The 24,924-nt window shown below is 51.6% G+C and overlaps 1 protein-coding gene across 5 annotated transcripts in view; it reads right to left on the bottom strand.

Moving 5' to 3' along the window:
- Positions 1-24,924, bottom strand: part of ARRB1 (arrestin beta 1) — a 74,077-nt gene that overhangs the window by 21,528 nt on the left and 27,625 nt on the right. For 3 of the 5 annotated variants that reach the window (XM_060018261.1, XM_060018263.1, XM_060018266.1), the window contains exons 1-2: positions 4,022-4,272; positions 1,025-1,055 (exon numbers count right to left, since the gene is read on the bottom strand). In XM_060018261.1, coding sequence (XP_059874244.1) covers positions 1,025-1,055; positions 4,022-4,077 — 87 coding nt within the window. In that variant the 5' untranslated portion in view covers positions 4,078-4,272. Of the gene's footprint in view, positions 1-1,024; positions 1,056-4,021; positions 4,273-14,478; positions 14,577-24,924 lie in introns of those variants that run through there. The other 2 variants (XM_060018265.1, XM_060018264.1) reach the window with 2 other exon arrangements.

The following is a 24,924-nucleotide window of genomic DNA, read 5'->3' as shown; positions in this document are numbered from 1 at the left end:
TCCTCAGTGCCCAGAGGTAAAAATGACAAATGAGTTTCATTCCAAATGCCAACTCTGATTGATTGGTAAGGGCTGCCTGGGGCCCTGGGTTGAGAAGAATCCAAGATGGAATATGGGCTCAGCAGGAAAGGGTGAACAGTGATTGGTGATGTCTGCCTCGGGCTCAGAAGGGAGACGTGGGTGATTGGTGATGTCTGCTGTGGGCTTAGAAGGGACACGTGGGTGCACATGGTGCTATCTGCCAGCCCAGGCCAGGAGTCCGAGCTCCTAAGCCTGGCCACCTCCCCCTCTCAGCTCCCGCTCCCTCTGCCTCCCTCTTGGCACCCAGACTCCCTACAACTTATGTTCACACCTTGCATGCCCTTTTCCACCCTGCCTTGCCTGGGAATGCATCTTTCCCCACAGAAGCCATCCCTGACCACCCAGGCTGGGTCTGCAGCTATACTTACCACTTTATATTGAAATTACCAGTTTCTGTGTCAACCTCCCGCACCTGGCCCTGAGGGGCACGGGCTGTGCCTTATTTATCTCAGTACACCCTACCCTGATTCCCACTGGCTCAGCCTATACCTGACATGGAATGATGTCAGTAATATGTGCTGAACTGAGAGGAAAGCAGGATGGAGCCTGGGGCCGTATTAAGAAAGAGAACAGGGCAGGCACTGGGAGCTGCCCCGGATAACAGGGTTCAGTAGAGAGGCTCCAGGGGCCGCTCATGCCGGAGGACTCACCACCCCTGAGGCCCTTGGCACTTGCTCTAATTATTGCACTCACAGTGCAGCTTCTCCGTGATGGGCCACACCAGGGCAGGGGTTCCCTAAAGTCCAGGAGAGTCGTCCTGCCCCCTTGAGACGGCAAGTTTGCTGACAGGGCCCCTCTCCTTGTAGTCGAGGGCTCCTAAGGACAGGGCTGTGTCTCTCCCTCAGACAGGGTGTGCAGGTCCTTCGCGGCAGTAAAGATGCCGGAAGAGGGGATGAGAGTTTGAGGACAGAGAGGAGACAGGGTGCGGCTGCTACAGACTCACCTTTCCATTGGGGCTCGCCTTCTTGAACACCCTGGGGAGAGAAAGAGCGGGAAGGCCAGGTTAGCATATCCCGCCCAGGGGAAGGTTCCTGCAGGCCGTCCCTCGGCAGGACCAGAACAAGGGGTCTGGAGTGACTTGCAGGCACTGACCAAGCGCTGGGAGCCGTAACAGTGCCTGGCATGATCAGATCTCACTCTCTTCCACTGCCATCCCCACCTGAGACGCCATGCTTGCCTTTATAGGTCCCCTGGGCTCCCTCGACAGCCCCCTCAGTCTGTTCCTCACCCAGCAGGCGGAGGGAGTCTTCTAAGATAGGTCAGACCTGGCCGCTCATTTGCTCAAAGTCCTCCCAGCTCACGCAGAGGCACGGCCTTGTGTGTGTGGTTTGCCCTCCCCCTTTACCTCCCAGCTTCACCTCCCCCTACTCTCCCCCATCCTCCAGCCGCAAGCCTGCTGGCCTTTCCTCCAACACACCAGGGTGGTCCCTGCCTCAACAGTCCCTTCCCTGGGACGTTCTCCCCACACAGATACACTTGCCCAGCCCCGCGCTTTATACGATGACGCTTCACCCTGTGCCTACCCAGTGTTCCACATCCTCTCACTGTACTTTCCCGTTTTCCACAGCACTCACCACTTCCTAACCCACTACATAACTGACTCTCAGATTACATTTATGCCTGTCTACTCTGCTAAGGGCAGGGATCTTTGTCCCTCTCGTCTACTGATGCGTCCCAAGCACCTAGAACGGCACATCTAGTAGGTGTTTAATAAACCTGTGTTAATGAATGGTAGGCAGCCAGCACTTAATAAATATTAGTTGAGAGGGTGAATGAATGAATTAGTGAAGGAATCAACTGAGGAACTGAGGCCAGGAAGGGAGGGAATGTGCCCACGGCCACACAGCAGAGCACGGATGTGGGGTCGGGCAGAGGCATGGTCCCTGACTCCCGTAAAGTGCTCCCTCTGCCTCCCAGAGCACACCCTGGGCCCCAGCAGCTCTTCCTGCTGTCTCCCTGCAGCTGGTCTGGGAGCCTGAGGCCCCTCACCTATCCCCCATCATCCAGCCCCAGAACCGCTCAGAGCAATGTTGGGAGGGAGAGAAGAAAGGTAGAGACGGAGACCCAGAGGCAGAGAAGGTATTGGAGGAGGGAGGGGAGGGAGGGAGGGAAGGGAGGGGGATGCTGGCTCTGGAGATGTGACAATAAAGGATGGAATGAGAGATGATAAAACAAACAAACAAGAGAGGGAGAGAGAGACAGTCACACAGAGAGATGGAGCAGACACAGAGCAACAGAGCAGACCTGCATGCGCTGCGAGCGATGCAGACAGCCCAAATGCTGGAGGGGCAGGAGGTCCAGCAGGCATCCAGGGCAAGGCGGGGTGAGGCCCACAGTGTCCCAGCGACAGCAGGTCCTCCCAGAGGGGAGTGGGGTGGTGGCTCTGTGCTGCCTCTGTAGCCCCCCCATCACTCCTCCCCCCTTACTTTTGGGGCCCAAGGGACCACTGATGGGTCTGAGCTTGGTTGGCAAATAAGAGCCTAGCACATCCCTCCCCCACCTCCCCTAGGAGTTCTGGGTTTTTCTCCTCCTCATAAATATTTATCAGTGTTTGGAGTGTGAAGATGCCACAGTCAGCTGGGGTATAATAATTGCTAAAGTGAGAAAAAAAAATACAGATCACACAGTTTGAACTAGCAGCTCCCAAGCTAAGGCCAGACCTGCAGAGGAGACCAGAGAAGTGACAGGCCACAGAGATCCCAGCTGCTTCCAGAAGCCTCAGTCCACCCCTCAGGAGCCCTGGGTCTGATGGAAAGGAGAGGCCACAAATGCCTGAGGCCATCCCAGTGACCCCTGAGAGGGACCAGCAGCACCCTGGCCACAGGAAGCTGGTGCGGGGGGCCAGCTGGGAGTAGTGATAGTCAGAGAGAGAAGGGAGGGAGGGAAGGAAGGAAGAAGCAATTAACATTTTTATAAAGTAGGAACTAGCATTTGTTGAGTGCCCAATTAATTATTTCTCATAACAGCACTGTGAAATGAGCATTATAACCCTCATTTTACAGACAACGAACTCGAGATTCAAAGAGACGTAGTAATTTTCCCAGAAACATACAGCAAGCAAGGGGCTAATAAGTCAGGATTCAGACCCAGTTCTGTCTGTCTGCCTCCAGAGGCTGGTTATTTTCTGTCCAACCCTGCTACTTTCCTAAAGCAGGTGTTTTTATCAACGTCAGGAATAACAGAAAAAGGGGAAATGAGGACAGGAGTTGGGGGGAGAAATGAAAGGGTGAGGAAGGAGCGACCAGGAGAGTAAGCGTGACGAGGGGCAGGAAGCACGGCCAGCCCAGCAGTGGGAGATGGCCCGCTGCTAACTCAACCAGCCACCGGGCCACCTCCTCAGGAAGCTGGACGCTGATGGCTTCCTCAGACAACAACAACAGCTGCGGGCGCGTCCAGGCTTGTACGCCCTCAGCATGTCTCAGTATTTTTCCCAGAACACTGTTGTTGATCCTTCCACAATCCCATTTCAGAGATGAGAAAACTGAGGCTCAAAGAGGTGAATTATGGCTGCCTGTCTCCAGAGCCCATGTCCTTTCCACTCTGTCCCACAGCCAAACGGTCCCTGAAACAACTCCACTGGCTTCCTGACCACAATGCTGTCAGAGAAAAGGCCCCTGCAGGGGTGCTTCCAGTTCACTGGGACCCCCACCTGGTGCAGGACCTCAGAGATGGCTTCTGCCTGTCCACTTTGAAGAGCAAGCACAAACACACAAAACTGAGGTAAAAGCCAAACTTCCAGACTGTGGGATGGCTGGGTTTAGTTCATCCCCAAGTCCCGTTTGTACCCCATAAGCCCGACCCTCAGAGCCAAAGCTGGGTCCCACGCAAGAAATACTGGTGGTGTTCTAGCTGATTAAGACTCTCTGGAGATAAGGAACAGAAACCCACCTAGCAGAGCTCAAGAAAAGGAGAGGGTATGATAAGGAGGCAAAAATCTCACGGGAAGGATATGCAGGCAGGACGCACGGGGGCTGGAGCCGGGAACGGGGAAGCCATCAGCCTCTCAGGCGGCAGCTCTCTTTCTCCACCTCTCTCCCTGGGGCTGCATGTTCTCCCGGCTGCACTGCTCTGTGTGCGGCTGCTACATTGCCTCTGTGGACCAACTCTCTTCTTACTCAGGGCTTTTCTGCCCCTCCATCATTTTGGCTTGCATGTGGCTCTCACTCCGACCCTATTTCTACTCTGCCTCTGCTCAGCTTCCCACGGTTAACTGGTTGAATGGCCCAATTCCAAATCCCCAGGAGAGGAATTTCATTGGTCAGTTTTGGTCAGGTGTCCGATGCCTGGGCCAATCAACTAGGCTTAGGGTGTGTCATGTGGTCCATCAGGCATGGGCAGAGGAGGGTCTGTAGAGCAGTGTTTTTCAACCCAGGGGTCACAACCCATTAGTTGACAATGAAATCAACTTACAGAGTTGCCACCAGCACTTTGTTGTTGTTGTTTTTTAATGCAATAGAATAAAAGATACAAGCGTCAGGTGCAGATGGCAAAGGTATAGTAGATACTACTATTATACTACTATAGATACTACTATACTACTATTTTACCAATATTCTATTGCCCTCTAAGGCTGGGCATATGGGTGGATCAAATTTCTCCAGTCCTATGAAGTTAGTTGTGCCCATGCAGCTTGCTCTGGCCAAGGGAACATGCGTAGAAGGGCCATATGTCACTTCCGGGCAGAAGCATTTAAGGGCTGGTGCATGATTCCCCATGCTGTTTATATTAGCCTTCTATGGAGGCTATAACAAAGGGTCACAAACTTAGTGGCTTAAAACAACATAAATGTATTATCTGGCAGTTCTGTAGTTCAGAAGTTCAAAATGTACCTCACTAGGTTAAAATCAAGATGTTAGCAGGGCTGCGTTCCTTTCCAGAGGCTCTAGGGGTAAATCTGTTTCCTTGCCCTTTCCACCCACATTCCATGTCTCAAGGCCTCTTCCTCCATCTTCAAAGCCAGCAACAGCAGGTTGGGTTCTTATCACATTGCATCGCTCTGACCTCCTCTTCTGCCTCCCTCTTCCACTTTTAAAGACCCTTATGAATACATGTAGCTCCCTATTTTAAGATCAACTGATTGCCATGTGATATAACATATTCAAAGGTTCCAAGGATTAGGACGTAGACATTGTTGGGGGGCCATTCTTCTGCCTACCACAGCCTCTTTCCTCTATCACTGAAACCAGCAATGATCTGGATGGGAAAGCCTTCAGAGACCGAAATCCCAGGGCTCTCCTGCTAGATGACAGACATGTAGCATGAGAGAGAAAAAAAGCTCTTGAGCCACTGAGATTTGGGGGTTGTTTGTAACTGCAGCAGACCAGCTTCTCCTGGCTAATGGGAAAAGTAAATATTATTTAGTAAAACGTTTGTTTCAGATGAACTGAGTTGCAATGTAAAATGAATACCACGCTGCACATTTTTAACTGTTTAAAATCCACTGTTCTAGAGAACATGCCTAAAACAAACATGCTGTATCAGTGTCTGTGCAGCCTGCTGGATCCTATCTTCTGATTCTGCCGCTTTTCTGCGTGCCACCAGTCCTCCCAATGTCCCTTTGTGCCTATAGGGAGAGGCCTATATCGTGAGGGACCCAGAACAAAGTACCTTCCTAGATAGATTACCCAACAACCAAGAGTTTATAAGTTTGTATAGTACAGCCAAACAATGGAATAATACTACATAGCATTGAAATTATGCTTGCATCTTTCATAACACAGGGAAATGCCTATGATAGAATATTAAGCAGAATAAATCAGGAATCAAAACAGTATTTTGGGCATGAGCTCAACTTTATACTCAATAAATACCCAAAAGAAAGAAGGAGAAGACAAGGTTGTTAATACGGCAATACTCCTCAAACTGATCTATGAATTCAATGCAATCCCTATCAAAAATCGCAGCTGGATTTTTTTGCATTGACAGGCTGATCATAAAATTCATATGGAAATGTAATAGCCAAAACAATCTTGAAAAAAAAAAAAGGAACAAAGTTGGAGGACTCAGACGTCCCAAATTCAAAACTTACTACAGGGACTTCCCTGGTGGCACAGTGGTTAAAAATCCGCCTGCCAATGCAGAGGACACGGGTTTGAGCCATGGTCCACAAGATCCCACATGCCCTGGAGCAACTAAGCCCATGCGCCACAACTACTGCGCCTGCAAACTAGAGCCCGCGAGCCACAACTAGAGCCCGTGTGCCACAACTACTGAGCCTGTGCTCTAGAGCCTGTGAGCCACAACTACTGAAGCCTGCATGCCTAGAGCCCATGCTCCGCAACAAGAGAAGCCACCGCAATGAGAAGCCCGCGCGCCGCAACGAACAGTAGCCCCCATTTGCCACAACTAGAGAAAGCCCACGCGCAGCCACAAAGATCCCACGCAGCCAAAAATAAACAAATAAGTAAATAAAATTTAAAAAAAAAGAAAAAGAAGAACAATAGCAAGTGTTATCAAGGGTGTGGAGAAACAAGAACCCTCGTACATTGCTGGTGGTGATGTAGAGCAGTGCAGTCGCTTTGGCAAAGTCTGGCTGTCCCTCTAAACATCAAACATAGAGTTAACATATGACCCAGCGATTCCATTCCTAGGTAGATACCCAAGAGAACTGAAAACGATGTCCACACAAATACTTGTACATAAATGTTCATAGTGGCATTATTCATAACAGTCACAAAAAGTGAAAAAGAAGTCCATCAATTGATGAATCTATTTTTTTAACTGTGGCATATACATTCAATGGAATATTATTCAACCATAAAAAGGGATGAAGCACTGATTCATGCTGCGACATGGATGAACCTCGAAAGTATTGTATTAAGTGAAAGAAGCCAGACACAAAAAGCCATATATTGTGTGATTCCACTTATACGAAATGTCCAGAATAGGCAATTACATAGAAACAGAAAGAAGATCAGTGGTTGCCCGGGGCTGGCGGGAGGGGGAAATGGGAAGTGATTGCTAATGGGGTGATGAAAATATTCTGGAATTAGATAGTGGTGATGGTTATACAACCTTGTGAAAATAACTGCTAACATTATGGTATGTAAATATCTCAGTTTTAAAAACTAAAACTAAAAACAACCCCAAAAAATGAATGAAAGGAAAGGAAATGTGCCTAAATGTTAACCAGGAGTTGAAGGAAACTCCGTCCACCCATCCACTCATTCCTTTATATCCCTTATTTTTCCATGTTGTACAATGAGCACAAATTACTTCATAAAGATGCCAGGGCTTCCCTAACAAGGTATGTCTCAAGTCTTAGTGAAAAAAATATTGTAAGCACAGTAGAGAAAATATGGCTCCTGGCATTTGGATCCTTTGATGCTAGAATCTCTGATTCTGCGATTTTACAAGCCAGAGTCCACATCTCTGTGATTCCTCAGAACCTTCCCCAAGCCTGCTGTGTCAACTGCCAGAACTGCATGCTGTGTCTTCTGCTCAGCACTCTCCTTCTCCAGGAAGCTTTCCCTGACTCCCCCCAGGTCTGGATTAGACGCCCCCCAACTCCCACACCCAGTGTGTCTCCGTCACAACATTTACCACACTCTGTAAAAGTCTGTTTACTCACCCTCTGCTTCTCTTTCATAACTTATATGAGAGTAGAGATCTTATTTGTATTTTTGACACTGGATCCCTGGGGCACAGCATGGTGCCTGGGCCACAGTAGGTGCTCAGTAAATAAAAACAGGTGGAATGCTGTTGAATGAATGCCCTAAGAGAGAATTAGTCAATAGGGAGGATGGATGACGTTTAAAAAGATGGTGGGGATGGTCCTTTGCTCTGGGTGAGTGGACTCCAGGGATTTCTTCTTCTATCTATGCTTCTCTTCGGCTGTCATGATCAATAGGCACCGGGCTTAGAAAATACTTCATAGGGGCAGGGTCCCAGCCACCATCAGGCTGAGCCAGGTATACAACTGATACACCCCCACGGGCCTCTGTTCAGCTTTGACCAAGGACTCTCCCATTTATCATTCACTTACCCGGTAAACATTCACACACTCCTACCACTGCCAGGCTCTGCAGGCACTAAGATGTTCCTGCTGACAAAAAACCACGGTATAGTCAAGTGAGATAAACCCACCAATCACGTCGGCCACCGTGCATTAAGCTTTCCCTGTAATCCAGGTGCTGTGCTAAGAACTTCACACACGTTAAGATAGTATATTATGCCATCTAAACGTTCCCATTTTTCAAAGGGGAAACCTGAGCTTCAGAGACCGTGAATAACTTAATCAATGTCTCAAAGCCAGCATCAGAAAACTCATACAGGAGAGGAAGCCCATGAACGGGCTGCCTATGGGAAATCATTTAGCCAAACATGTCTTACTCAGCATCAGAAAACTCATCTTGTAGAGATTATCCACGAACGTAGATTCACTACCAGTGAACTGAGAGAGCACTGGCAACAATTCAATCCTTTGCGAGCATCAGAAAGTTCATGTTAGATAAAAATGCTATGAATACAGTGAATGTGGGGAGACCTTCAGATGTTAAGCTCAATCAACAACAGAAAACTCATCCAGGAGAGAAATCAGGGGCCAGTTACTACTCTAAGTGTGTCATAAACGTTAACTCATTTGTTCCTCCAACAACATATGAGGAGGTTCGACTATCCCACTTTCGCAGATGAGGAAGCTGAGGCACAGAGAGTCTAAGTCATTTGCCCAAGGTCACACAGCTAGTAAGGTGCTCAGCTTGATATTGGAACCCAGGCAGTCTAGCTGCAGGGATGACACTTTTCACCACTCACAATACTACCTTATAGGTAGGATTGTGTGGTTCTGTCTGAGGGGGTCAGGAAAGGCTTCAAGGGAGGAAGTAGCAACGAGAGGGATCTTGAAGAACACACAGAGGTGCGGAAAAGGTGACAGCACTGCAGGTGGGGGCCTCACAACTGGGTCCACTGTGCATTTGAGAGACAGTAGGCAATCTGCAGTATGTCCCAAGTGCCTGGGAGGAGCACCAGGGAGGAGGACGGACCAGAGAAGGGTCCACATGCTTCCCTGATAGTCACGGAGCACCTCCATGCCCCAGGCCCTGGGCTAGGTATAAAGGGTCTCGAATGCCAGACTAAGGACCTCAGACCATATCCAGAAGGCAACGGGGAGCCATAGGCACTTAGGGGGAAGGAGAATGGCCAGGACTGTACCTTGGACACAGAGATGCTGTCACCCCATACCTTTCCCCCATCCCTGCGCCTGATAGCAGTCATAGCTCAGCTAGGTAGGGTAGGGACCTGCAAGGGGGCATTCACCCTCAGGTACACCCGCCCTACATTCTGACCCACTTTCCTGGGTGTGAGAACAGCCATGAGGGAGCCGGGAGGTGTGAGGAGCAGGTAGCTGTGGCAGCAAGGAGCTTTCTAGAGCCCTTATCACACCCTCCCTGGTAGCAGAGTTATTTGTGTGCAGGCTTGTCTGGTCTGCCAGAACTGAACCGCCCTCCCTGTGTCAGAACATTGCCTGCCTGTTTATCCACCATTAGTGCACCTGCTTCTCAGGACAGCCCAGGACAGGGGGAGGAGGCCAGAAGACAGGAGATGTCACCCCTGTTTCACAGATTTGGGGAGCATGAGGGATCACAGTGTAGCCTGCTTTATTTCCCAGACGGAGAAATCAATGGAAGAGAAGAATCTTGCACCCGGCCAAGAAACTAAGGCCCAGAGAGACTCTGGGGTGTGTCCAGTCACAGACTGGGAGGAGAGCCCCAGGCTTCTGGTGCTCCTGTCACTCCCCTGCTTAGAATCGTGCATGGCTTCCTTGGGCACAGGCCTGAGGGGTGAGGGGTGGGGGATGGGGGTCTGGCCAAGTCAAGCTCCCGGGCTCCAGACTTCTCACAGGCGTCTAGGCAGACAGCAATTGCTCCAGCCTCTTGTCCACATTCATGTGTTCACTTTTCTAGCCATGATCCATATATGTGAAGATTTCCAGGGGGTGCAGAGTGAGGGAGGAGGGGAGCACCAGGTGGCCACGGACAGAGGGGAGAGTTTCTTAAAGGAGCCTGGCCCATTTTCTAGTAACCCACGAAACTGGAGATCTGAAATCGAAAGCTAATAATTTCACCAAGCAGGCTGGCAGCTGGATCCCAAAGAGCCCACAAACTGCACCTGAATGCTCTCCAGCCTTCTCGAGGGTTGAGAGGCAGGAAGGGAAGGGTGCTGGCAGAGGAAACAGTGCAGACGCTGAAGCACGCAGACCCCGCCTGAGTCCTGTGTGACCTTGAGTTTTGCTTCCTCTCTGAGGCATACTTTCCATCATCTGGAAAGTGGGGTTGATATCTACCCCATAGGTGAAGGCATATATAAAGCCTTGGTACCTAGTAGGGAATGATAAAGGGAAGCGGACATCATTGGGACTGTAATTATTATTGCTATTATCCTCATTCCCTGAGCCAACACTCTGCCTTCCCTCCAGCGCCCAGGGGACAGTTCTTGCCCAGCTGTCCCTCAGGTGGGAGGGGATGGTTATATTAACTCCAATGGAGACAAACAAGCTTTTTTAGCTGTCTCTCTCTCAGTCTTGGGTAGAAAACAGCAGTTTATGATATTCTCTTCCTAGTTTAGACCCTCACATTCCAGAAATCTCCAGGGACATGCCCTGTTATTCCCTCTTTCTGCAATAGCCTTTCTATCAGTTCTCCCACTGCAATCCCTCCCATCCTTCCTTCCCAATGTCACCTCATCCAAGAAGCCTTCCCTGACTGCTTCAGCTTAAAGTGTCCTTGCCCTGACCCCTTCCTCCTTCCCTCTCTCCAACCATCTTTGCTACTCCCCTCCTTGCTTTTCTTCCTTTTTTTCCCATCTCTGGGCCTGACACTGTTCTTATCTCCAGAAGATACAGGCCCCTGTGCCCTGTCACCAGGACACCTGCACTCTGGAGCAGGGAGAGAGAGAGATACTCCACAAATAAACAAAACCCTCCCTCAGAAGCCCAGCAGGAGGGTGGGATGAGCCATGTATGATGTGCCCAGCTCAGCTTCAGGCACACAATAGCCACCCACACATGCACTTCTCCCTTCCTCGCCTCTATTCTGCCCCATGTCCCCTCAGCATCCACACGAGCCTGCACATCTCTGCTCCCCAGTGGATGGCGTGGAGTGAAATACTGACAAGCTCCAGAGAGCAGGAACCCTGTCCTCCTTCAGTCATCTTCCTTGGTATATAGTGGGTGCTTAGTAAATATTTCGAAAGAATGAATAAATGCATAAACAAGGGCCAAACCCTGAGCCTGAAGATGGGGAAAAATAGGACTTGGGCCAAGAGACGATTCAGAGGCGGGCCGCCTGGCCGCCAGGATAAAACACGGGTGTGTGACGCGGCAGCCATGGTTTTCCCAGTGGGAAGACTTTATTTAAAGTTCTACTTGCGTGTGTATGTGTGTGTGTGTGTGTGTGTGTGTGTGTGTGTGTGTGTGTATGGTTTTTTTGTTTTTGCCAATTTGCACATATAAACTTTGAGGGATACAGAAGAACATATAATAAAATAAGATATTGATTCAGAAGTGTTACTTTTTTCTCCATTGTCACATTTCATGAAATATCAGAACAGAACAGTAGGGCAGTGCATCTCCAACTTTGCTTCAACCACTCTGGGGGCCAGTCAGGGGCTGAGAGCCCTCTGTGGTCAGGAGCTCTGTCCAGATTGAAAGGTATGGCCTAGGATAGTGGCTCTTTCTTGAGAAAGAATTTTGGGGAGAAAAACCCACGTCTTATATTTAGCTAGATACAGTGCCCATGATGGGCTGGAGCTGGCTTGTACAGGCTCATAGAGCCGATTGTCACACTTGTAGGAATGTTGTGAGCTAGTTGTTAAACACAGCCATTGCCAATGGCTCTCTACTGGGGGTGAAGTGGCTGTCTCAGCCCCCTGGGGGACATTTGGCAATGTTTAGAGACATCTGAGTGATCACGACTTGGGGGAGGGGTGCTACTGGCATCTAGTGGGCGGAGGTCACGGGTGCTGCCTGCACAATGTGTAGGCCGGCCCCTTCCCTGCTCCCAACAAAAAACCTCGAGCCCAAATGTTAACAGTGCTGATGGTGAGAAATCCTGATCCAAAATTACAGTTAAATAAATTATATTAAAAACAAAGGGAGGGGGACTTCCCTGGTGGCACAGCGGTTAAGAATCTGCCTGCCAATGAAGGGGACACAGGTTCGAGCCCTGGTCCAGGAAGATCCCACATGCCACGGAGCAACTAAGCCCATGCGCCGCAACTACTGAGGCTGTGCTCTAGAGCCTGCGAGCCACAACTACTGAGCCCTCGTGCCACAACTACTGAAGCCCACACGCCTAGAGCTTGTGCTCCGCAACAAGAGAAGCCACCGCAATAAATAGTAGCCACCACTCTCCGCAACTAGAGGAAGCCCCCATGCAGCAAAAAAGACCCAACGTAGCCAAAAATAAATAAATAAATAATTTTTTTTAAAAAGTAAAAAAAAAAACAACAAAGGGAGGGCTTCCCTGGTGGCGCAGTGGTTAAAAATCCGCCTGACAATGCAGGGCACACGGGTTCGAGCCCTGGTCCAGGAAGATCCCACATGCTGCGGAGCAACTAAGCCCATGCACCACAACTACTGAGCCCGCACTCTAGAGCCACAACTACTGAGCCCTGCGCCACAACTACTGAAGCCCGTGTGCCTACAGCCCGTGCTCCGCAACAAGAGAAGCCACCGCAATGAGAAGCCCGTGCACCGCAATGAAGAGTAGCCCCCGCTCGCCACAACTAGAGAAAGCCCGCGCACAGCAACGAAGACCCAATGCAGTCAAAAATAAAATGAATAAATAAATTTATTTTAAAAAAACTATCAACACTCATTAAAAAAAAAATAAAGGGAATAAATAGTCAAAACTTATCACTTACTATTTTTTACTAAATTTTTCTATAAAGATGGTGCCCTACTGTGCATCTCTTCCCAACTCCATGTTCAATGACATGACATTAGTAGGGTGAAATCCTTGGTGGAAGAATTTACACCACAGAAATTGGCAAATACTAAAACCCCACCCCCCCTTTTTTTTCTGGATAGCCAGCTGTTACCAGTGGACCATTGGATGTGACCCTAAATAGAGAAGGGAAATTCGGAAGCCTGGTGGATGCTTCTAAGTTTCCAGCCCAGGCAAATGGCTCAGCACCAGCCTGCTGTATGCAGTCACAAACTCTACACACCTCACACACACACACACACACACACACACACACACACCCCATGCATACACACAGAGACACATACCCACAAACACCACACACACACAACACACACCACACATACCCTACACGCCCTACACATGTACCTACAGGCACACCACACACCACACATGTACAAAACACACCACATACCACACCACACACATCGTGCACACTTGCACCACACACATACCACGTATGCTTCACATCTCACACCACATATATACCACTTACACTTATACACACCACATACACAGACCACACACACAAATACTAAGCACACTCCATGAGCACACCTGCATCACACACCCCACACACATCTCACCTACAACTCCCCCGACGTACACCATACACACATCACGTAAACACACGTGCTCCCACAGCAGCCCTCTAGCCAGCAGAAGACTAGCTGAAATCATGAGAATAAGAGAATGCCAATCCGGGACTTCCCTGGCAGTCCAGTGGTTAAGACTCCGCGCTTCCACTGAAGGGGGCACGGGTTCAATCCCTGGTTGGGGAACTAAGATCCTGCATGCCACACGGTGCGGCCAAAACAAAAAGAGAATGCCAATCCGCCTGACCACGTTCTTTTGATGTCTGAGCACCTCTGCCATAACTTACTGTCTCCTCAACCCAAAGACCATCCTTCCCACACACCCCCACACCCCGCTTGCCAAAGCAAAGTCTCGACACCCCCCAGGAGCACCATCCTGTGACCCCATCCCAGGCCCGCTCCTCTTAGCCACTGGAGCCCTGACTCAGTGGTCCCCCATCCCTGCCCTGTGCCCAGCTGTCTGTAGGCTCCAGAGCAGAGCCCGGTTGCCTGTGGCCTCCAGGGCCTGGCCTCCACCCCTTCCCAGGACCCATGACAAGCAGTTCCCTTGGTGACCCCACCCACCTGGCCCCTTTAACTGCCACCAGATGCTGGTAAGCCAAACTCCCATCTCCAGCCAGACCCTCTCTGACCCCATACCCACTAGCCTTGGGACATGTGTACTCGGATGTCCCCAGACCCCTCACACAAGTCCCAAACAGACTTCCTGTCTGCCCGCACCTGTTCCTCGCCTACACTCTCTGCCCCTGCCCACCCCAGAGGTCAGCACACAGGAAATGCTCCAGGCACATCTCATGGATAAAGGAATAAATTATGTAAGTCCTATAAAGAAAGGAAAAAACAAACTTCCTTATGAGGCAGATAGGAAGTCTTACCCCATTTTACAGATGAGAGCCCTGAGTCTCGGTGAAATTAAGGGACCAGCCCAGGAGCAGTAGCTGAGGCAAGGCGGGGCACTGTGTGGGAAGGAGGGAGGCCGTGGAAGACCCAGTGCTGGGGGCTGCAGGCAGCAGCAGTTAGGCCAGGGCAGGCCGTGCAGAATCAGCTCTCCCCAGCCCCAAGTCAGGGGGTTAGTTACAAACAAAAGGAAAAGGCGTTCCTGATACATGTCCTGTTTCCTCTCCTCCTCTGGGCTTCTCAGGCCTTGGAGGGCGGAGGTCTCTGGGCTGGCAGTAGTCGGCCTGTGCATGGACGGGCAGAAGGTGAGCATCTCCAGGGGCCCTTTCCACTCCAGCAGTTTGGCCTGCGTGGAGACAGGCTCCCGAGTGACCCTCAAGTTACCCTTCCCAGCTTGGAGGAGCAACCGCTGATCCCCAGTGGGTACTCATCACAGCCAGGCACCTCCTTCCATCAGACTGTTCCATTAAGGCATCTCTACTGGGAAGCCTTTCCTGTCACCCTTACTCGCTACAGGAGCCCCTCTAAAGCACCCCCTTCTTCCCTTCTGCCCTGCCCCACAGCAGCCTAGCCCCTTACTCTGCCCAGCTCTCTGTGGCTATTGCCTGTAGACCAGAGCTCCCCATGAATCAGGCCAGGGAGGCAGGGAGCAAAGGCAGAGGCCATCAAATGGGGCTTCTTAAGTGAGAGAAGGAGATGAGCCTCCCCCATCAAACAGGGAGACAGGGGGCCTTCCTGAGGGCAGAGGTCATATCTCCTCTATCAGATAAGAATTCCCTGAGGGAAGTGGCCATGACTCCTCCATCAGATAGGAGGCTGCTGCAGACAAAGTTCGTGCTTCCTTCCTCAGACAAGGAGCTACTAGAGGACAAGAGGGCTGTGTCCCCTCCATTGGATCGGAAGTCCCAGGAAACAGGAGCCACATCCCCCCTCCCTGCCCCCAACCAGCAGACCGGAGTCTCTCTCCTGGAGAACAGGACCATGGCCCCTCCATCAGACCATGAGCTCTCAGAGGGCAAATTCCTGTCTGCTGCCTCCTCAGCAGTTCCCAAAACAGACTTCAGTTCCGTCTGAGACTCGAAGGACATCCCCCTGGGGCAGAACTAGGGGAAGTCTTGCCCACAACCTCCTTTGCACAAGGTCCCATGCCAACTTCCCATTCATGCCCACAACTGAACAGAAGCTGCTTTGCCACCCTTAAGACAGGCATGTGTCTGGGCAAAGGCCAGCAGCTGTCTATTTCAGCCAGGAATGTTGACCTCTTGAGAGAGAGCAATGGGGATGACTGGGAGATCCCTGACAAGAGGATGCCCAGGACAGGCCGTGCACCCAGCTCTGGCCTGGAAGTGACCAGGTGTGTGGGCTAGATGGGTCTCTGCTCCTGACTCTGTCACTAAATGGGCAAACCTCTTCCCCGTGTGGCCACTAACACTCCCCGCCCATCTCCAAGCTTTGTCAGCACCCACTGCTGGTTAAAGTGGCAGGAGGCAACAGGGAGGAGGGACGGCAGGGCCCTTCCCAGGTCCCACCTTGAGGACGTCACTGGCCTTCCCCAGGGGCCGCCCCTGAGCCTGGTTCAAGCTGCCTCCACGATAGTCTTCCTTATATGAGCCAGCTCCAGGGAGCTGCTATTAGTTAGCATTGATCCACAAAGTGCTTTGCCGACACTTTTTATGAGCTCAGCCTCCCCCGGAGCCCTGGGGGCTAGTCGCACGAGGCAGAAACCGTGCAGGAAGCCCAGGTCCCTGGACAGAGCCAGGGGGCAGCTGAGTCCCGAGATCAAGACCCAGACAAACCCAAGACCAGCACTCAGTAAATGTTACCTGAACGCATAGTCACTGAAAGGCAACCTGACCGGATTTGGTAACTAAATCTGGGTGTATTTTCTTATTAAGAAATAATAATAATTATTATTATTATAACTGATGTTTATTAAGTGTCAGGCACTATTCTAAACACTGTATTTAACTCATTTAATCCTCACAAGAACCCTGTAAGGTAGATACTCTTATATCGCCCCTCTATATATGAGGAAACACAGAGAAATCAAGTAACTTGCTCAAAGACACAGAGTAGATACAAGAAACGTAAGCAGTTCAAACCAAATGCTTGATAAATTAGAAAGTAAAAATATAGTAACAACGCTTCTGGGTTTTAAAAGAATGAGATAGTGTTGAAAGATACAATTTATCCTAAGTGTGTTCCAAACCAAATACTTTCATTATTGGACATCCTGTGGTATAGTTCCAATGTAAAAGGTTCTCTGAAAGAGGAATATTACAAACGTACAATACGTGCTTGTCAGTCATCTCAAAATCATAGTTTTCTTCGGAAACTTTGAGTGGTTTTATTAAACTTTAGAAAACAAACCCCAAAAACCACAATAACAATTATTTTAAGATTTATCATTTATTTGTCACATGCTAAGTATTTGACCTACTCCTCCTGTCTAATCTTGAGAACAACTGAAGGGGAAAAAAGAGGCATTATTCCCTCGGGGGCTTTACTGAGCCCCCAGGCTGAGGGTACCTATCTCATACACCTCCTTGGCGGGCGTAATCCAGCGGGGGTTGGCCCCCCAGGATGGGAGCTGCTCCAGGGCAGGAAATGTGCTCCGGCTCAGACAAGGTGCAACATAAAGGAGTTAAGGGCTGGGGTGAGGCAGCCCTGCTGTTTCATCAGCCTGCACTTCAGCCCTCTAGAGTGTTAAGTGAGGCCCCGGCACACAGTCAGAACTCTGTAAGTGGTGAAAATACTAACGGGCACCACCATCCCCACAAGAAACAGACTCGCTGGGTGGCCCTGGGCAGGTCCCCAATGAACAGGGTTCAGCTGGTTCACCAGCTCTCCGTGAGGGTCACGTCACCTCGTACAGGCCTGGGCCGCTGAGAGGAGGTGATGGGTATGAGGAGTTCCTGGGAGGCCAGAGTGCTGGGCAGAGACCAAGGCCTGTTATCAGGACCAGGCTGAATTATCGAGCATTTTTAAGAAATGCATTTCCATTACTTCCAAAAACATACAGGCTTGCAGATGAGGCGAGCACAGTGAAGCCAGCCAAGTGCAGCTGCGTCAGTGAGACAGCCAGCAGGGAAGGGCATTCCAGGGCATCTCTGAACCGCTCCCCAGAGCACAGCCTGGGGCTTGGCAGTCTACCTTCCACCTGCTCCTCACACGGATTTGGGGGCGGGGGTGGGGTGTGAGAAACCTGCCGGGAGGCACAGCGCTGGGCCTTAGCTACCAAACCGTCTGAAGTGACAACTCAGTACCAGCTCCACCTGCCGCAACCTAGACGCTCAGGCCATCTTTCCTCGAACCTCAGGGAGACCATGCAAACGGTGAAGGAAACGGAAAAGAGCAACTGGGAACGGGGTCCAGATCTCTACCCTGGCACTGAACGGCTGCTCACCTCGCCTGCCCTCACCTGGACAGTGGGATCATATGACCACCTCCAGGCTGTGGAGGGGAATGAATGGGCTGATGTCTGCCTAGGCCTGGAACATAATCCAAGTTCAATATACGGTAGGATTAGGGCACTGAGAGGCACCGGAAGTGCCAGGATGAACAGGGCTATACAGGACTCTGGAGAGATGCGGGAGACCAATAATCACAGGTGAGAACACACAGCGAGGAGCGGGAGGGCAAGTCCCCCAACGTTTACGTGGCCGTCTCTGTGTATCTAGCGGGCCTGAGGCACTGGGATATGGGCCTCCTGGGGGTCCCTGGAGGGTGGTGGATGAGTTTATGGGATACACTCTCCAGGGCCTAGACAGCCTCTCCCGAAACACTCTCCCTGTCCCCTGGCTCAGGTTTCACCCTCATCAGGAAACCTCATTACCAACGTGTCCCCCTTGGTGTCCTGATTACGCGCAGGAGGTCCCGGGCAGCGGGCATGAGCATTTGCATCGTGGAAAGTGAAGGGTTCTTGAACCTGGATGACTGCCCACCTGCTTTGAGTGGGGTCTCTGAATCTGACTGAGTCCATCATGGGGGTCTGCTCGGTTCTAAGGGCTGGACTGCCAAGTGGGGACCTTGCTCAGGCCAGGAGGCCAGCTCCCCCAGGCCTTTATCATCCTGCCTCTGTTCTACCACAACCACTGGGACCTTGAGAAGCAGAGGGGTCTGAGGTGAATGCATTGCCCACATATGGCCGGGGAGGCAGATGCACGGACCAACCGCTATCCTGCCAAAGGCACCGAGAGAGGGTTATAAAGAGGATAACTCGGGGGCGGGAGCAGCTCCATTCTTCCCAGATGGACAACGGGCTGCTGAGGAAGTGACACAGAGCAGGTGACATCTGAGCTGGGACTTGAAGGGCGATTAAGTTTGCCAGGTAGTCAAGGTGCAGAAGAGAGAACATCAAAGTGACGTGCATAAGCATGGACTCACACGTCCTTATATAGCAGAGTATACGCTGCAAAGTCACTCTCTCACTTGATTCTCCCAAATCCGGTAATGGTGTTATTACCTCCCCCCTCCCTCCCCCCCCACACACGCAAGTAAGAAAAGTGGGGTACAGTGAAGGCAGATGATGGGCCAAAGGGCATATGGTGACTGATTTCTGGGCGGGCCATGTATGCTGGCTGAGACGACTCTCTTCTCACGGACGGGACGGTATTCCTCTCTGGCAGCAAAACCTCTCACTTCTAGCCCCTGCTGGCCTATGACACCCTCCTCCCATCCCCAGCACACATACACACTCCTCCAGACCCCAGGGCCTCTCAGGGGGGACAGAGGGACAGAGCCGCACGGCCAGGGCTGGGCTGAGGAGGCCAAGGAAGAGCTGACCATTCTCCAAGGCCCAGCTTGGAGGCCCGGCCTCACCCTCTCCCACTCATACTGAGCGCTGATAACCTCCACCTCTCCCACTGTAAATCTCTCCTGGCCTCTCCTCTCCCCGCCTCTCGCCTCTTGAAGCAGCTGCCGCCAGCCTCTCCCTCTCCTCCCTCCACCCCTCGCCCTCCCCAGGGAGCAGTGAGCTCAGCCTTTCCCATCAGCCGTCCCTGGGAATGATGGGAAATGCTCAGCTGGCCAGGAACTAACAGGAGGCCTACCCCCAAGAGGGAGGAGGAGAAGGGGGGCTTTTCCGAGGGCCGCTGGGGGCATCCTGGGCTCAATTCTGCTGCTTCCTATGAATTCCGTGCTAAGGGCATGGTCTGCCTGACCATATGACACGCTCTAGATAAGGTGGGATCCAACTGCTAGAGCTAGAATAGGCCTCTTTTTATGGATGGGGAGACAAAGGCCCAGAGAGAGGACAAAAAGAAAATGTGCCGAGGGACTGACTGCCACGTCCCAGGTACTGTTTGAGCCTTTCACGTTTCTTGTCTCATTTAATCCTCTCAACCACCCTGCAAGGAGTGTGTGACAGGCTGAATCACGACCCCCTGAGATGCTCACATCCTAATCCCTGGAACGGTGAATCTGTTATCTTACGTGGTAAAAGGAACTTTGCAGATGCGATGTTAGTTAAGGATCTGGAGACGGGGAGATAACCCTGCATTATCTGGGTGGACCCAGTGCAATCATGAAGGTCCTTATAAGCAGGAGGCAGGAGGGTCAGAGAGAGAAAAGGCAATGTGAGGATGACGGAAGCACTGAGAGAGAAATTGGAAGATGCTGTGCTGACGGCCTTAAGATGGAGGATGGGGCCAGGAGCCAAGAAATGCAGGCAACTTCCAGAAGCTAGAAAAGGCAAAGGAATGGATTCTCCCTTAGAGCCTCCAGAAGGAATGCAGCCCTGCCAACCTGTGTTAGGACTCTGACATCCAGAACTATAAGAGAATTTATTGTGTGTTGTATTTGGCCACTAAATTTGTGGTAATTTGTTACAGGAGCAATAGGAGACTAATAAAGTAAGTATTCCCATTCCCATTTTGCAGATGAGGAAAGTGAGGCTCCGAGAAGGCACGTGATGTTCTCAGGTTCTGCACACTCCCCTCCACACCACACTGGCTTACTGGGAATCTCCACGAGCTCTTAAGGCTGGGAGCCCCTTGGCCAGAGCTTCAAGGTGGGGGGAGAGTCTGAGGGGCAGGAAGAGGTCTGCTGCTTGTAGGACTGAGGTCGAGGACAGAGAAGGGATCTGGGGAAGGTAAAGTCCTGCTTGAAAGGGGCTGTATTGTAGCTGGGGGCTTCTGGAGCCAGTGGCTGAGTCCTACTCTGCCCCAAACTGGGAAGCAGGGATGCATGTGACACAGATAAAGGGCACTGGCTGTATAGCTGGGCTCAGGGGGCTGAGTATTTTCAGGATTAACGGAGATGAGGGCTTCCCTGGTGGCGCAGTAGTTGAGAGTCTGCCTGCCGATGCAGGGGACACGGGTTCGTGCCCCGGTCCGGGAAGATCCCGCATGCCGCGGAGTGGCTGGGCCCGTGAGCCATGGCCGCTGAGCCTGCACATCCGGAGCCTGTGCTCCGCAACGGGAGAGGCCACAACAGTGAGAGGCCCGCGTACCGCAAAAAAAAAAAAAAAAAAAAAGGATTAACGGAGATGAGATGAAATCCCCCCATTCTCTCTCTCTGATCCTGATAAAATCCCTGGGAGGAAGGCTCCTTATCCTTCTTCCTGCATTACTCGTGTGAAAAATGAGGTCCCAGGCGTTAGTGACTGGCCCAAGTTCTCACAGCTGGTAAGAGTGGAATCTGGGTATTCCTAATGATCGATATAATGAAAAGCATCAAACCATAATGAACGGCTTTGAATGCTACGTGCCTGACACTGTGTTAACTGTCGCTGGCATTTTCTCAGTCATTCTAGACAGACCTGATCAAGTCCTTTCTCTGCCTCAAGCTCTTTAACTGCTGCCCACAAGCCCTTCGCAATCTGGCTCCTACTCACCCCTCCAACCTCCCCTCCACCACAGTCTCCTGCACCTCCATATCTTCCAGCCACACTGACCTTGGTCAGTTCCCTGGAGCCATCACACTCTTTCCCACTTTGGAATCTCCCACAGGGTTCTGCCCCCACTGGCCCCCACGCCAGCCCCAGGCCACTTGTGGTGCAGAAACCATGGGTCCTGGCCATTCCTGCTCCTACTTGGGGGTTAAGAGAGAGGGAGCAGGGTCAGGGGTCAGCCCTAGATGGCAGACCTGGAAGGCTGGAGCTGAGAGGGCCTGGGTAAGCTGGTCATTTTCTACACAGTAAAGACAACAGCAGCCTGGAGGTGTGGTGGCAGAACTCCCCAGGGGACGGGCCCTCCCAGATGCACAGACCCTAGGACACTGGAGCTGAAGGGGCCTTGAAGAATATCGGGTCCCACCCCTCAGGGCACACATGGTGATACTGAGGCCCAGAAAGTTCTGGACTTGCCCCCGGCTCCACAGTGTGTCACTATGGGAGCCAATTTGGGGTAGTAGGTAAGGCTTTGGGGTCTGCCATTCACTAGCTTGGTGACCTTGGGTAAGGGGAGAGTTGTTCCGATCCTTACCTCTAAAATGGGAATAATAGTGCCTTTCTCCAGGAATGCGTGAGAAGCACCCGGTACAGCGAGGCCTGCGATAAATGAAAGTTGTTCTCACCATTCAGAGAGCAGCGGCTGGACTCAGGACGCCCGTGGGGGAGTTCACCCCCTCTCTGTGACATAGCTGGTGGGTTTAATTTAACCTGGGGAAGCACCCGGAGAGGTGAGCACTCAGCTGTCGCCAAAGCCACTGCTTCTGGGCCCCCAATGCTGGTCAGTCCTTGATCATCTCTAGGAAAGGGCTTGTCGGCCTCATTTGCCTTACAATTAAAGAAAGGATTTCCCCAAGGGAGCTAGCCTGGGCTAGAGGGACTCCTGATCAAAACCTGGGCTCCCACTTCCACATCAACAGAGGGAAACAGGAATCCACCCTTAGCACGGAGCACTTCCTGCAGGTGGCACTGTGCTGGGGCTTCCGTGCACTCATCTCACTTGAACGTCACCACCGCCCACCCAGAGGGGATTAGGAGGCCCATTTATTGAAGACAAGTCCAAGGTTTCCAGAGGGTGAAGAACTTGCCTGTGGCACCAGCTGGCAAAGCCATGTTCCTATCTGCTCCAGAAGGCCTCTGGGCAAGGGTCCGTTCCTATTCCAAATTATTGCGGTCTAAAGCCTTTTTGAAGGGAAGGAACCCAGACTGGACGCTGAGGCCCCAGTGCAGCCTCCTGACACGCCTGTGGCCACTGTAACCCATTTCCTCCCTCCAGGCCCTCTCACCTCACCTCACCTCACCTCAGCCTTCCCAGAGGTCTGTCATTAATAACTATGAAGGGACTTCCCTGGTGGTGCAGTGGTTAAGAAGCTGCCAATGCAGGGGTCACAGGTTCGAGCCCTGGTCTGGGAAGATCCCACATGCTGCGGAGCAACTAAGCCCATGCGCCACAACTACTGAGCCTGCGCTCTAGAGCCTGCGTGCCTCAACTACTGAGCCCACATGCCTAGAGCCCGTGCTCTGCCACAAGAGAAGCCACCACAATGAGAAGGCCACACACAGCAACGAAGAGTAGCCCCTGCTCACCGCAACTAGAGAAAGCCCGCACACAACAACAAAGACCCAACACAGCCAAAAATAAAATAAATAAATTTATAAAAAAATAAATAACTATGAAAATACCACCCGTAATGCTGTTGCCTCCATCTGGACAATGTTGTCCAGCCCCACACCAAGTTCACATCGTCAGAAAGCCTTTGATGACCCCCAACTAGGGCAGATCCCTCCATTAGGCACCGTCAGAGCGCTTCTCACAGTGTGCATCTCTTGCCATCTGTGTCCCTGTTCCAGACCAGAAGCCCCATTAAGCCAAGGACGGTGTCTGTTTGCTGCCATGGCATCCCCAGAGGTGTGCCCAGTGCTGGCACACGGCCTCTGGAAGCCTGGGCCAGGCCCCACTCCAGCTACTGAACCCACTCATCACATTTAATCTTCAGGATCCCTCTAGGAGGTGGGGATTACCACCCCCCTACACAGACGAGGACAGTGAGACTCAAGGAGAAAGCAACTTCCCCAGGGATACCCAGCTAGCCAGGAACACGCTGGGATCAGCACCCAGGACCAGCTATAATAATCTGTGCACCCAAGTGCAAAGTGAAAACGTGGGGCCCCTTGTTCAGATTTCAAGACAGAGACAGACGCACATTAAACCAGATCCTTCTGAACTTGGGGCCCTGAGTGACTGCACAGGTTACGAACCCCTGAAGCCAGCCCCCGGGGAACCAAGTGCTCTGACTCCAGGCCCAAAGCCAGGTTTCTCCCACTGAGAGGCCCTTGAGCATCGGTCCCCTCAGGCAGTGGTTTTCACACTTAAGCCTAGGTCAGAATCACCTGGGAGCCACCCCCAGAATTCCCACTCAGTAGGTGAGAGGTGGGCCTGGGAATTTGCATTTCTAACTGCTGCATTTCTATGCTGACACTGGTGCTGTGGGCTGAGACACACAACCACTGCCCTGAGGAATGCCTATTTAACAGGGGCATTCTGAACCCAGGGCCTCCAGGAAGGAGAGATTTCAGGTGGGCTATCAGGGCTGAGGGTGCCCAGCATTCTTCAGGCCTCAGTCCAAAAGGCCAGCTCTGCTAAGAAGGAAAGGAGGGTAGGGGAGGCCAGGAGAAAAAGCAAGGAGGAAAAAGGACAACTTTACAAGTTACCTTGTTAATTTTTGTAACAATCTTGAGAGGTAGCTTCTATTATCTTTACTGTAAAGGAAAACATGGCATAAAGAAATCAATGATTTGCCCAGGATCACAGCCAGGAAATTACGGAGACCACAACTGAACCTGGTTCTATCTTACGTGTTGTCACAAAGCCTGCTTCAACTAGCTGGCCCTGATAGGTTCTAATCCCACGACCTGCTCGGCCCAGGGGAGCAGAGCCATAGCCTTGGGTTGGTTTCACATAGTCCCAAACCCAGACAAGCTCTGACAAGCCTTGGCAAACCTCCAGGGCCCTCCACACACCGCCTGCTTGCCCTCCAAGGCCAGGCCTGCAGCACAAAGACCTGGGACCCAACTGAAGGGGCTAACTGCTGGCATCATTCCAGCAGGCCAGGGTGCCCACCCCCAGACTGGAGGTTCCTCCCATATCCTGGCCCTTCTCTACAGCCTCCCCTCCAGCCACTTACTCACACATACCCTAAGCCCCAGATCACACACCATCTGTTTCAGGCTTTGCACAGGCTGTTCCTCCTTCCTGGAATGCCCTTCCTACCCTGCCTATTTGTCCAACTCTTTTCCATCCTTCAAAACCCCAGGTCAGCTCCTCTGCGAAGTCCTCCCTCAGCACCTTGTCTGTCCTCACTGCTCCATCATGCCAACCTCTGCTTCCCTAGCTGCTCTCCAACCATTCATTCTACAAATATTTACTGAGCATCTGCCCTGCTGCAGGCACAGAGCAGGTGATGGGGAGGCAAAGCCCAGACCGAGCTCCATCAGGCCAGGGTATGGGTCTGCTTCACCCTACAAGCCTCTGCCA

This window comes from Delphinus delphis, chromosome 8 (assembly GCF_949987515.2).
Source record: "Delphinus delphis chromosome 8, mDelDel1.2, whole genome shotgun sequence".
In the NCBI taxonomy this organism is placed as follows: domain Eukaryota; kingdom Metazoa; phylum Chordata; class Mammalia; order Artiodactyla; family Delphinidae; genus Delphinus; species Delphinus delphis.
Note: the sequence above shows the minus strand (reverse complement) of the source record. Positions and strands in the feature narration are given on the sequence as shown.